This window comes from Psittacula echo (genome assembly GCF_963264785.1).
Source record: "Psittacula echo genome assembly, chromosome: 2".
NCBI classification, from domain to species: Eukaryota; Metazoa; Chordata; class Aves; order Psittaciformes; family Psittacidae; genus Psittacula; species Psittacula echo.
Window position 1 is genome coordinate 35,019,777 of NC_137737.1, and position 14,492 is coordinate 35,034,268.

At 41.3% G+C, this 14,492-nt stretch overlaps 1 protein-coding gene across 1 annotated transcript in view; it reads left to right on the plus strand.

Annotated features, from left to right (window-relative positions):
* CALCR (calcitonin receptor) overlaps positions 1 to 14,492 on the plus strand; it is a gene marked incomplete at both ends in the record, with an annotated part of 117,634 nt that overhangs the window by 33,649 nt on the left and 69,493 nt on the right. Inside the window, one exon of the mRNA XM_080610514.1 lies at positions 10,143 to 10,230. Coding sequence (XP_080466640.1) covers positions 10,143 to 10,230 — 88 coding nt within the window. The remainder of the gene's footprint in view (positions 1 to 10,142; positions 10,231 to 14,492) is intronic.

The following is a 14,492-nucleotide window of genomic DNA, read 5'->3' on the forward strand; positions in this document are numbered from 1 at the left end:
ACTCACAGGATTTTTCACACTTTATATGATTTATATAAAAACAGTGACATAATAAGAAAGTATAATATTTTTACTGGGTTTTTGCCCACCCCATAAAATATTCACTTGCTTCAAATAATCTATAGGAATGTATGGTTACAAAAAAAGGACCAGTGGGAGTTTGCCTGGGGAAGGATCAAGTGGAAGACAGAGGGAATTGGCCACAAATAAGTATTAAATAACTGTTTTTCTTTCCAGTATGTGCTGCAGCTGAAGGAAAAATTTTAACAAAAAATCTCAGTGTATGGAATCAGAAAAGCATTAGTCCAGGAGGGAAGAATGTCAGAGGTGATGTTGCATTTATCCAATTAGATGAAGATTCTTCCAATGCGATACAGAAAGAGTCTGTAAATTTGAAAAAGGAACGACCTTACATTCAGCCTGTATCCTGGAGTTTTTCTTGCTTCTCCCTAATTCTTCTTGTGTTCTTCCGAAGTCCATCCAGATCTGCCTTGTTATTATATTCTTAGTCCACTTAACAAAAATACCCGTCAGACTATTTTTAAATGCATTGATGGGCATGTACTGTACATAAGACCTAGGCTGTACGTACAGTCCAGTCACGATGCTGGTCCAGATAAAGTCATAAGGCAACCATGGAGGTGGCTTTTCCCTTAACTCACAGAGGGAGCTGTGAGTAGGGGAAGCTGTGTAACATATTTCAGTTCATTTAGCATTAGCAATGTTTATATAGCACTACCCTTCCCAATTCTCATTGTAAATTACACTAATTTCATTAATGTTAGCCACAAAGATTATTTGGCAGGTGCTGACTGTGAAAACTTTTTTGTCTGAAAAAAAAAGAGAATTACAGATACTAATTCATTCCAAATATCTGCTTTAATTTTTCAGGCTATGCAGAAGATTATAATCTGACATAAATGTATGCAACTCCTTTGAAGTCTCTGCTCTACAGCAGGGTAGTATTCATCCCAAGCTTCTGGATGTGTTCTTGCTGCAGTGTCATCAAGATTAGATAATTGCATACTTGCTCATTTTACAAGCACTGCTGCAAAACCCTCCAAAAAGTGCAAGCACTTTCAAAAAGACCTTTCACAGCTGTGCCTAAAAGGCTAAAATTATACTGTGCTACTATGCGAGATGCTAAACCATAGCTTCACGGTGTAGCAAAATGGCAAGGAAGTGTTCTGCTTTGAGGAACGTTCAGTGATGAGCTTGGCATTCCTGCAGTGTGGTTGCTTTCATCTATCTCATGGTAGGCCACTAGCTAAAATTGCTTAATTTAATCCCATTATTCAAGCACTCTTAGAATAGCAGGAATGCTGTGCTATAGATTTTACTCCTCTGCTTTATTACACAGCTTTCTGCTTCTTTGTTCTATAGCTTGAAAATATTTGACTTTAACATAACAGTCGCTGGCATTTACGAAGGTTCTTTATAAATATTGCTGGTTTTATCTTGTAATCCATTACTGAAAGCAGGGCTAGAAAAAAACTTGAGTGATACTTCAGAAATGTAAGGTTTATATTTAACATTAGCATTACAAATCTGATTGTAAAAACAAAAATAAAGCTGTTGGCATCAGATATGTACAACGTGATATGCCAGTCGTATCCTGGGCTGCATCAAATGAAACATGGCCAGCAAGTCAAGGGAGGTGATTCTGCCCCTCTAATACTGCATCCAGCTCTGTAGTCCATAGTTCAAGAAAGACATGGACCTGTTACATTGGGTCAGAGGAGGGCCACAAAGATGATGAGAGGGATGTAGTGCCTCTGCTATGAAGAAAGGCTGAGAGAGTTGGGGTTGTTCACCCTGGAGAAGGGAAGGCTCCAAGGAGACCTTACTGTAGCCTTTCGATACTTAGAAGGGGCTTTTCAGGAAGATGGAAAAAGGCTTTGTATCAAGGCCTGTAGTGACAGGACAAGGATTAACAGTTTTAAACTGAAAGAGGATAGATTTAGATTGAATATAAGTAAAAATTTTTTACGATTAGGGAAGTGAGACACTGGAACAAGTTTCCCAGAGGATGTGAAGATGTGGTTCCCCCATCCCTGGCAGTGTTCAAGGGCAGGCTGGATGAGGCTTTGAGCAATATGATCTGGTGGAAGGTGCCCCTGGGGGGTTGGAACTAGGTGATCTTTAAAGGCCTATTCCAACCCAAACCATTCTGTGATCTTTGAAGTGTGCTGAGAGCCTGACTTAATTCTTATGTGGACCGTCATTGTTTTGTTACAGTGAGATCATTTTAAGAGTATGTCCTTTGAATAGTGTTTGAAGAGGATGAACTCATTTTCCAGAGACGCAGTGTGATAAATTCTCTGTACTGCATTATGTCTCAAGTACAAGTGTAATTGCACGTGGCGTTTCTTCTTTTATCGCAAAAGTGCCGAAGTCAATCTTCTTTTAATTTCAATTCCACAACAGCATAAACTGATCTGTTATCAGAGCAGATCTGCTGTTGTTACTTGCCATCTCCTCTGAATTAAGTATTTCTACCGGCTTCCTTTTACCACTGCTTGTATCACCAGAGCCTGCAGTAAGTCCAGAGAGTTGCAGAGGGCAAAAACCTCCATCTGTTTCTGCTGGGATGGCTGGCTGGACCACAACAGAAGCACAAGGGAGGGCTGGAAAAACTTGTGTATGAGTACACCAAAAAACAATAGGCATGTTACCTATTGCAGCTGTAAATACTGATAATTTATATTTAAAGATGACTTGTACAATATTCTTTTTCTCCCTTTAAACAAACAAAGATGGTTCTTTCTGTAATAACTTCATGTCCAGCTTAATCCAGAGACTAAGATTCCAAAATAGGGTCATATACATTTCTGAGACTATTCCTGGGTGAAACAGAATAATTTTACCAGTTTTAGAAAAGTGTAGCAAGGTAGAGGCTAAACTCCAAAAGTACTTGGAACACCTTTCTTCAAATACTCCTGTTAATACTTTGGGCTAAAATACTTTGTGGTATACACCTTCCTTTGAAAAAGGTAAAAATTAAAGCTTTTGGAAGAAATGACACAATCCAGTCTTTGTAAGTATTTCAAAGCTGGGCTACCAATAAAACCCCTGAAATACTTTGCTAGTCTCTTCCTGAAATTTTCTTTACTTTTCCTTGCTTTTAAATCTCATAAAACCCCTTGGCCAACAGCCAAGAATGGGATTAGGGATGACTTCTTAAGTACTGAAAAAGTAGTAATTTTATTGGCTTCTAATACATGGTAGGAATCACCTCCCAGTAACAGCCATTAGAGGATGCAGAAATATCATACCCAGATATGTGTAATACAAATGGAATTCATTTAACTTCAGGGACCTAGAAGTTAAGTGCCAGTGCTCAGCACCCTTCCTAGTAATGGAAACCTCCCAAGTGCCCTTCAACCCAGGTATCCCTTGCAGGTATCACAGTATCACAGTATGTTAGAGATTGGAAGGGACCTCAAAAGATCATCTAGTCCATTCCCCCTGCCAGAGCAGGAACACCTAGATGAGGTTACACAGGAATGTGTCCAGGCGGGTTTTGAATGTCTCCAGAGAAGGAGACTCCACAACCTCCCTGGGCAGCCTGTTCCAGTGTTCCGTCACCCTCACTGAGAAGAAGTTTCTTCTCAAGTTTAAGTGGAACCTCTTGTGTTCCAGTTTGTACCCATTACCCCTTGTCCTATCATTGTTTGCCACTGAGAAGAGCCTGGCTCCATCCTCGTGACACTCCCCCTTTATATATTTATATACACTAATAAGGTCACCCCTCAGTCTCCTCTTCTCCAAACTATAGAGACCCAGCTCCCTCAGCCTTTCCTCATAAGGGAGATGCTCCACTCCCTTAATCATCTTAGTTGCCCTGCGCTGGACTCTCTCCAGCAGGTCCCTGTCCTTCTTGAACTGAGGGGCCCAGAACTGGACACAATATTCCAGATGCAGTCTCACCAGGGCAGAGTAGAGGGGAAGGAGGACCTCTCTCGACCTACTGACCACCCCCCTTCTAATACACCCCAGGATGCCATTGGCCTTCTTGGCCACAAGGGCACAGTGTTGGCTCATGGTCATCCTGCCGTCCACTAAGACCCCCAGGTCCCTCTCCCCTACACTACTCTCTAACAGGTCGTTCCCCAACCTATACTGGAACCTGGGGTTGTTCCTGCCCAGATGCAGGACTCTACACTTTCCCTTGTTATATTTCATCAAGTTTCTCCCTGCCCAACTCTCCAGCCTGTCCAGGTCCCGCTGGATGGCAGCACAGCCTTCTGGCGTGTCAGCCACTCCTCCCAGCTTAGTGTCATCAGCAAACTTGCTGATAGTACACTCAATTCCCTCATCTAAATCATTGATGAATATATTAAATAATACTGGTCCCAGTACTGACCCTTGAGGCACTCCACTAGATACAGGCCTCCAACTAGACTCCGTCCCATAGACTACAACTCTCTGGCTTCTGTCCTTCAGCCAGTTCGCAGTCCACCTCACCACCTGATCATTCAGACCACACTTCCTCAGTTTAGCTATGAGGATGCTGTGGGAGACTGTGTCAAATGCTTTGCTGAAGTCAAGGTAGACCACATCCACCGCTCTGCCATCATCCATCCACCGGGTTATTTCCTCATAAAAGGCTATGAGGTGGAAGGAGTCAGCTCCTCCAGATGCCTTAATGCTTTTTCAGCCTTTTCTGAAAACCTTGTGGATAATTTGATTGGTCTAGTACTAAAGTCACAGGTAAATCTCATTCAAAGCACATTTCTTGTATTTTTTGTTCTTTCAAAGTATACATTATCTCAGTTGAACGATCAGCATCTTCAGTTTTCTTTGTAGTGTCTATGATCACATTGGCTGCTCGGTATGTAGTGTGAGGCCTTTTCAAAACTTTGCAATTACCTTAAAAGTAAACACAGACAAATCTGTAACTAGTTTCTATTTTTGCCCAGTTTATTGGCAAGGATTTGGTTAAAGGAAAGCCTAAGGTAAAATAACCCCTTCTTGTTGACTAGTTTTCAATGGGAAAATGAAGCATTAAACACTGCAGCTTTCACGTAATCCAAATGAATCAATAAGTAGATTTATATGGTCCCTTGATCTGTGTAGCTCTGAAATTGCCTATTTGCCCTGGCTAATAGTTTCAGTTTGTTAACATAGCATGCACTCATGTCTACAAAGTGCAGTTCACTGTCTCCACCAGGCAAACGAATGGAAATTAATGGTGATCTGCTTGAATAACAGCTGAGTAGTCATCCCACAATATAGCATTTGCCTCCCTGATAGTAAAATTATCTCCAAGACTACCAAAAGGGATAAGATGCAGCAAGTGACCTAGATGCCTGCAATTTTCATGTAGCAGTCTTTAGTTGTCTGACACCTGAAATTAAGAATTTAGAACCTGTATCTCTAAGATTTTCATACGAAAACTTCTGGAGGGTTAGGCAAAAGATCAAGGAACTGTGTAAAGCTAACCAATAGGGATCACAGGAGTGGAAGCCACTAAATACATCTTCTGCCTTGCCTCACCTTTCTGGGCACTTGACTAGAGGCTGAAGGGAGCCACATTTCTCTACCTGGGACTGACAGTCACCAGCTTTATAGTAGGAAGAACTGAGCAGACCTCACCATTTCCCTCAGAAATATGGTTGTGAGGAGACACATGGAGTTAAACCATTTGCAAATCATTGCAGGCTAATGGCTACAGCATGTGCTTGGGAATAAGGAAGGGCTAACTCTATCTCCTTATCACTCATGGGGATCACACTCTCTGCCTGACATTCAGGCATTCCGTCTGCCTGAAGGGACTGTAGCTACAGTCCTGGTCTGCACAGAACTTGGGGTTATAGAAGTGTGATGTACAGCTCACTCCTGGCCCAAAGGCAGGAAATTAGGGGTAAAATGTCCATCTGGGAATGAGGGGACAATTTTAATACTTTCCCCTAGACTATTTGAACGTTTGGCAAAGCAGACAGACCTGCAGCCTCTCCCTTGTGTCCAAATTCCCTAATTGCTCAGCAGCAAGATCTGCTGGCTTGCCCCTGTCTTGCCTGGTGCCTCTGCCCTGTTTCCCACTCCAGTGTTAATGCAGGCACAGCAGGTTGGTGCTCTTGTGTACTGAGTGGCAAGGCAGTCCCTAGGAGGGTCTGCAAGCCCCTGCATCAGTTAAAAAATCCTAGATACCTTGTGATGAGAGGTGGGTACACAGCTCTTCACCCTGAGAAAGCTGCACAAGGTAGAAAGGAAGCCTTCTAAGGACCTTGCAGCCAAACAAGGAGGTAGAAAGTGAATTTTCAAAGTTTCTGGGGGAAATATAGTGACTGAGAAAGAGATATTTTTGCGTCACACTTGTGTGCTTAGCCACAACCCCTGCAAGTCATGTTTTGCAATGTTAAAGCCATTTCTTCCTCCAAAGGTATGTCAGCACTATTGTGAAAGACTGCATTGCAGAATTATCAGAGCAGAATAATTAAATAAGAAGTTTTTTCCCAGTTCTTCCTCCAAAAAAAGCCTTTCTTTCTTATATATTCTTCAGACCTCAGGAAAGAAATGTTGCTATACTGCCCTCTTTTGAATCTTCCCCTTATACCCTTCTTTCTGGCTAAATTTTACTCCCCTTGTTGGCCTTGAGCAAATGGCTGTGCAGGGAGAGTTGTCTCACCTTCTGGGTAGCCCAGTTGTAACTGTAATTGAAGTCCTGTTCAGCTTAAGGCTACAACCACAGAAATAGAGGCAGGGCCAAAAGCGATGTCGTTACTAAATGTCATGCCATGCTCATCCTCAGATGAGCTTCAGGACTAATACCCAGGTGTCAGTGATATTACTGTAATAGCTCAAGCAGGAGGAATATCTTAGCACATAATGAGCTATGCTACATTTACAAAGAAAAAAAGAACAATATTCTAGTTTAAAAAACAGACAGTGATGTAATACGGAACTATTATAAGCAACAGAGGGTGAAGAATTAATACAATCATGGAAAAGTACTGGGCTTTAGCAGTGTGCTTATGATTAATCACTAAATATGGATGTTTTAAAATGTAAATGTGTGAAGCACATTATCTTAATATCAAGCAAGGCCATTATTGGACTTAGGGAAAAAGGATAAATAGCATAGAAGCAGGAATTAGAACAGCACCTAAAACCTGCTTGGCAACTTCAACAAATGAAACAAGTTTTGGGGTAGTTGTAAACTGTATTAAATGCTCATAATAATAATTCTTATATTAGCTCCAGTGACCCCAAGAACTGTCAGTACATTATTTATAATTCTTTAGTCTATTGTAATAAGCATAATTTCAGGAAAAACTCATGCATACCTTGAAGCATCTTCAATGAAGATTCATCTAAAATACCTATGCATAAAACAGCTTTCAAAGATTATAATTTATTGTCCTTCCATCTGTAATGGTAAAATGTATTCTATTTTGCAAGTGTGTAGCTGAAAACTTATTTCACAGTAAGTGAAAAAGAGCGCTTGACTGTACTACTTTGTACATCCCAGCTTGCCTGTCCTATCAAACCTGAACATAGATTGCTGGAGATAAGGGCAGAGCCATGAAGATGCTGGTCTGTTCCTCCATGCAGAGGCTGACAGGGTCCCTCTCTTGGGATTCGCTTTTATGAGATTCTTTCTGCCTCCCTATTTCTGCCTTGACCATTGACCAACACTTCATACCTGTGTGTACCTTTCATTTCAATTCAGTCATCATCCTTGATCCAGTACTGGTGCTAACTCAGGTGTGGTGTAGCACTATGGGCCATCCTCATGGTTAAAGCAGAGAAAAGCCACTTCTTAGTCTGCGGCTTTATACGTGGATTGTTAGTACATTGTTGTTCAACAATTGTTGTCACTGGAAAAGACTTCTGTGAGAGAGGAAGGAAAAAGAGGTGCTGGATTTTATGTAGCATGTCAGCCATTCCTGTGGCTAGACCTGGCGAGGAAAAGAAAGACTAGAAACATCAAGACAAGATTTAGCATGGGAAATACTTCTTACTCCTTTACTCGTATGTAGTATCATACATACATTATGTGGCACTGTCATTACAGTTAACAGAGGGGAAAATAACGTATTAAATATTTTACAGATGCCTTTTCTTTTAATTAGGAGCAATGGAACAGGAAACATTTTGAATAGCTCTTTCAGTATATAGTAACAAATATTCACAAAATTCTCACAAGGGTAAGATTTACCTGCAGCTATAGCTGTAACCCAACAGAGTGCTGCAAACATTCCCATCACAAAGCACAGGAAAACTAGATATATCACAGGTAACTTGAATTGCATATTGATTTGCTTATGCTTTCCAGGTCACAGTATTGTGTGGATCTCTGTGCCATTTGTGGAAAGTGCTGTAGATTTTAAAACTGCAAAGTCCTTCCTTTGCCCACTTTTTACCAAATCACTGTAGGTGGGGCAGAAGTTATGTGGCTAGCAAGAACAATAGAGGCACCCACCAGATAGGCTTTACACCACACTACAGAACACTTTACAGTACAGTTGTAACTGTAGGAGCACCATAGGTGTGCTTGTATATCTGCTCATTGCACAGCTGACCAAGACACATTGTTTATATCTTCATGAATCTTTTTGACAGTTTGGAACCAATCACACTGCAGTGAATGGTCTGGAGAAGATGCAGATAATTACATGCATTTTGCTCTGATCTAGCTGTCCTATTTTGCTTCAATCGAGTTGTCTACCATTGGTGATCAAACGCAAATATGTGGCCGATAGCATAATTACATATCATTTCTGTGTCATTTGCCTGTCCCATTACCTCTGGCAAGGCTCATACAGTAATAAGACTACTTATTATTAGAAGCGAATCCTCCGAACCCTCTTTTCCATTACTTTGTGTTTTATGTAATCTCAGTGACACACAGCTTCAATGCTCCTATTTGGATCTGGCAGGAGATTACATCCACTTGAGTGACAATGAAGTGCCACACCTTTATTACATTGTAAGATTATGTGTATCTGCTTTGACCATTTCAAGATGAGAAAACGTGTTACAGTGCTGTTGCGCAAGCGATTGCGTTGCTCACTGCATATCAAGTAGACTAAGCATCCAGGTTTGTGTGCCTTTTTCCCATTAAATTTCTGGGTTTCAGATATGCAAGGTGTTCACAGGGTTGTTTGGCCAAGTAAGAAACACCTCGCTCTTTGTTTTTAGACTATCTGAAAAATAAAGCTGTGTGACTGCTCACTGTCTTATTGTGGTTGAAGGTGATCTGCAGGCATGTTGCTCAGCCCATGAACCACTAGTTGTCCATGAGACATCAGAAGGCATTGCCTTGACAAAAGCCGTGTTTCTTACTCTAATGCAGAAGTTCCATTTTTTATGAAACTAAAGATGATGTGTTAGTGCAAAGAGCTTTGTTTGCTTGTACTCCCAAAACTGTGAAGCAGTATGGTGGTACATGGCAGCCCCTGGATACTTCTCCTAGAAAGGCCAGATGGGTGTTGATTTAGTTAAAAAATTGAAAACCAAAAAGCTGCTGATCCAGTTATTTCCAAGCCTGTAGAGTTGTGGCTGTGCTCTGCCTCTCTACGCAGCACTTTGTGCAGCTGAAGCAGTCATTCTTGACAGCCTGAGAGTTACACTGCCCTGTGTCCATCCACAGCCCATACGAGCTAATCCCACAGTGTTGATCCCAGTTTCTCTTTTGCTGGCACTCTTGCTTATTCACCTAGCTAGTGATTACCCAGCCTCTGGCTTTCTCTAGTCCCATAAATAAGCTTTTTGAGCTGCCACTATGCTTATCTGCGAACTGGATCTTTCTGGAGTTTTAGCTCATTTTAAAAATATGCAGATTCTTCATAGGTCTGCAGCTGTACGTGTAGTTTAGAAGCAACTGAATCAGGACAACCAAGGTAGCCTCAGCTGGCAAAGACATGGAGTTTAACACAGGTCTGCTGCTGGTGGCATAGTAACATGAGGCTGTACCATGTATATCAGCTGAACTCACCACCAGAGATCCATGAAGGAGACAAAATTATAAGCACACAGGCCTCCAGTGAAATCAAATATGAGTACACTCAAGGCTAGTGGTGAACACACACAGAGTCTACTTAAAGTGTAAGAAAACGCTCATATGTAAAGGCAAGGAATTTATCCTAACTCATAAAATCTAACACTGCTTTTTATTTTTGGTGTTTAATTCCCAGAAAGGTCAGCTACAACGTGTCTCTCCAGGAGAACTCCACAATGAAAAAAACAACCCACAGTTGCTTCTTAGTGATCATCCTTCTACTTGTAAGTATGAGAAAACTGACCTGCTTATGATATGTGACAAATCGTGGTGATGTTCAGAAAAATGATTACCAGATTATATTTGTGATACTGCAGTGCTGAAGGAATGAGTTCCCTTACTGATAAATTTCAAAATAAGGTTAATAATGTTTCTAAATAAGGTATCTTGTAACATTTTGGACTTGAAATCATTGTTTCTTGGTGAGGCAGAACTGCAAGTCTGAAGAAGATAATGCATGTGATTTTTAATTTCTGTGTTTTACAGGCTGCAACATATCAGTCACATGGAAACTTACATGCTTGAAATCTTAATGTTGTATGGGACTTAGAGTGGCTTAAGTAATTGTGGAATTTCATTGTTTGTAGTTACTCTGCTATTAGGAAAGCAACTGAAATGGAAAATAACAGTATAAAGTTTAGTTAGTTCAAATGTTATTTTCAGCTGTTTAATACCAATATTACAGTTATAATATTGGTATAATAATGTTGTAATAAGTTGCAATATTTCAATGTATGCAAAATGGCTGAGTAACTTGTTCTAAATATACAGTAAATTCATTTTTACCTGGCTATTTCTTACGTAAGTTGAATGCTTTCTCTAGTATCTACTTGTGAAACCTGAAGTTATTAGCAATTATTATAGAATAATAATTTCATAATATCATATAAACAATATTATATAAATAATTATATATAACTGAGGCCCAGAGCCTCAGTTATAGTATGGTCAGAATATGTATGAATGATGCTACTGGGAACAACCACCTCTTTACCTTGGTAAAGTATGAGTAACTTGCATGCTGGATGCCACCACATTGCCCCACTGCTTATCTCTGTGTTCCTGAAGAAAACTCTGATTCTTATTCTTCTTGTGTTTTGTTGGTTTGCTACTCATGCCCCTCTGCTTCCCATCTTCTTTTCCAACACCTGAATGTGGAACATTTTGTGTGTCTCCCCATCAACTCCCATCCTTTCTGGCTATAAGTTGTAGAAACAGGGCTGGAAGACATATTGGGGAACATTACAGACTGCTCTCCCTGATTTATTTGTTAGGTTGTGTCCCTTCTCTTGTCTCAGCCTAGCATAAGTTGCCCACAATGCTGTTTGCCATTTAAATTTATATGGATAAAAATGAGGGAAGGAAAGTAGAGAACAGTAAGAGAATGATGGATATAAGAAGGTAAAAAGAAAAGAATTGAATGAGGTTGTGGAGAACAGAGAAGAACTGCAAAGAACACCCCATTCTGGTGAGATACTGAATTCATAGTTTAGGAATTGGACCCTCAACCAAAGAACAGCTGGAGAGCAGGATCAAAACCAGAGGAGAGTTCATGCATTTCTGCTAACTTAGTCTCAGAGGAATTTGTCCTAAATTAGTTAATGATTTGAGGAATCATCCCAGTGCTTGGCAGAAATCTTCTGCCTTGAGATATACTGAAATATTCTGGTATTTTTGACCTTGTGCGGCTGTTCCACATACCCCTGCAAGGGATGCACGTAATGATGCACTAGCTGGGAAATCACCCATTGTCAGAGATCTCTCTAATAAAACAACCTAACAGAGACCAGCTTCCTTCTGAGACTGAATACCAGCATAGCCTGTTATCAGCATAGCCTGACAGGGGCCTTGGCGAAGAACAGCGATTCTTTCTTTAACAAGCCACTAGTGACTGAAGGAACAGTTCCAGATTATTTTTCTTCCCCAGACAAGTGTCAGGACTGTAAATATTCTGATAACTAAAATTTTCAACAGCATTTCTGAGTGTTTGAGGTGTCATGAATTTGTAGGTCAACCCTGAAGGACTGGGCATGAATTTGTAGGTCAACTCTGAAGGACTGGGCTGATCATTGCTCTATTGACTGTAGATCTTTTAAACCTCTCACCCATGATAACATATCACAGTATCACAGTATGTTAGAGATTGGAAGGGACCTCAAAAGATCATCTAGTCCAATCCCCCTGCCAGAGCAGGAACACCTAGATAAGGTTACACAGGAATGTGTCCAGGCGGGTTTTGAATGTCTCCAGAGAAGGAGACTCCACAACCTCCCTGGGCAGCCTGTTCCAGTGTTCTGTCACCCTCACTGAGAAGTTTCTTCTCAAGTTTAAGTGGAACCTCTTGTGTTCCAGTTTATACCCATTACCCCTTGTCCTATCATTGTTTGCCACTGAGAAGAGCCTGGCTCCATCCTCATGACACTCCCCCTTTATATATTTATATACACTAATAAGGTCCCCCCGCAGTCTCCTCTTCTCCAAACTATAGAGACCCAGCTCCCTCAGCCTTTCCTCATAAGGGAGATGCTCCACTCCCTTAATCATCTTTGTCGCCCTGCGCTGGACTCTCTCCAGCAGTTCTTTGTCCTTCTTGAACTGAGGGGCCCAGAACTGGACACAATATTCCAGATGCGGTCTCACCAGTGCAGAGTAGAGGGGAAGGAGGACCTCTCTCGACCTACTGACCACCCCCCTTCTAATACACCCCAGGATGCCATTGGCCTTCTTGGCCACAAGGGCACAGTGCTGGCTCATGGTCATCCTGCCATCCACTAGGACCCCCAGGTCCCTCTCCCCTACACTGCTCTCTAACAGGTCGTTCCCCAACCTATACTGGAACCTGGGGTTGTTCCTGCCCAGATGCAGGACTCTGCACTTTCCCTTGTTATATTTCATCAAGTTTCTCCCTGCCCAACTCTCCAGCCTGTCCAGGTCCCGCTGGATGGCAGCACATATGTTCAACGTTAGTTCTGTGCTCATTCCTGCAGTACTCCAGGACTAGGATTTCTTTAAGAAAATGCAGAGAGATCTGCTTCCTTTCCTTTTAGGTATATTCGCATCAGAGGGTTCTCCAACTTCTGACCTTAATGGATAACTTACATGTAGATTTCCTTACATTTTTACTGTTTCAATCTCTGTATTTCTTCCTTCCCCACTGCAGTGGCCATATGGTGATCTACACCTTCTAGATTAATTTATCTTCTGGTAAGGGAGAAGCAAGGGTCATAGAAGTAACCCATGAAGCAGTGCTGTTTCCTTGGTGACACTTACCAGCACACTGCTGTTAGATCAAATATGAAAAATACTTGGCATCAGTAATTTTTCCAGAAATTTCCCCACCTGTAGCTGGTAGAAATCGTTCATTTTTTACATTTGATTTGTGATCTGCGATGAGGAATGGGTGTCTTTCTTTCTCTTCCAAAAAGACTTTTCCCACTCTGTTGATTCTTCTAATCAATCCTTGGTTCCCAGAGCTATGAGCTCCTGGGATTTACATGTCAGTCACTATCTAAGGTTGAGGAAGACACAGCAATTAAAGTCATTTGTGACACAGGGGTGATCTCCCATTCCTCTTTTCTACCCACCCACAAAGATCCTCCAGATCTTTCTTCTTTGATGGCTTTGATGATTTACTGTCATCTTCTCATCTGTGTCCTACACTCCCAGCTGGTGACTGCAAGCTGTTGCAAAGCAACACAACCTACTGGTCCTTGCCTTCTCCTCTGGGCTCCATAGACACCCCCTTCCCCACTAACTCTTTTAGACTTGTCACCAAGGGGTTTTGGTGCCTTCTGATAGCAGCTCTCTCTCTTACATATGTCATTTTTTACATAGAATAAATAGCACTTTACTCTTCTGTCTGTAGGTCCATAATGGCTTGCCTTTGCTGAACAAAAACTAAAGCACCAATTGCTCCAAAACCTAATTTAGAAATAAAACTAACTCCTTGTCTTCCTCTTTGATGGCTTCCCTTGCTTTTAGATTCCCTTGCTTTTAGATAGTCCTCTACAATTCAAGTTAATTCCATTAGAAAAATTTAACTTAATTATTTCCTAGTTCACTTTATTCCTGATGCTTTCTAGCTTTTTGTACTTATGAAGAGCCACAGAATGTGTCTGAGATTTGTTTCCTCAAGTATGTGAGCCCCTGTGAGCTGGAGCAATTAGTTCATCTCCTCAGTGCACATTTCTCTCTGCAAGAAAGATGGAGTGTCAGCATCAAACTGCAGAGACTGAAGAGGACACACACTTGGGTCTCTTTCCTGTGTGTCTGATCTATTTTGAAGGACACTAAGAAAAGAGAGTTCTGTTCTCTGCACGACTTTGTCAAGTAAGGATTGGCAAGTAGTGCCTACAAATGGTAGCTTGGTCTTCTCCTGTAAATGAGGATTGATGCCAGTAGGTTTTTGTACAGATTCCAATTTTGTTGTCCTGAGCCAACCACAAAGTGAACAGTAAGGACAAAATGGATGATGCAGTTAAAGATC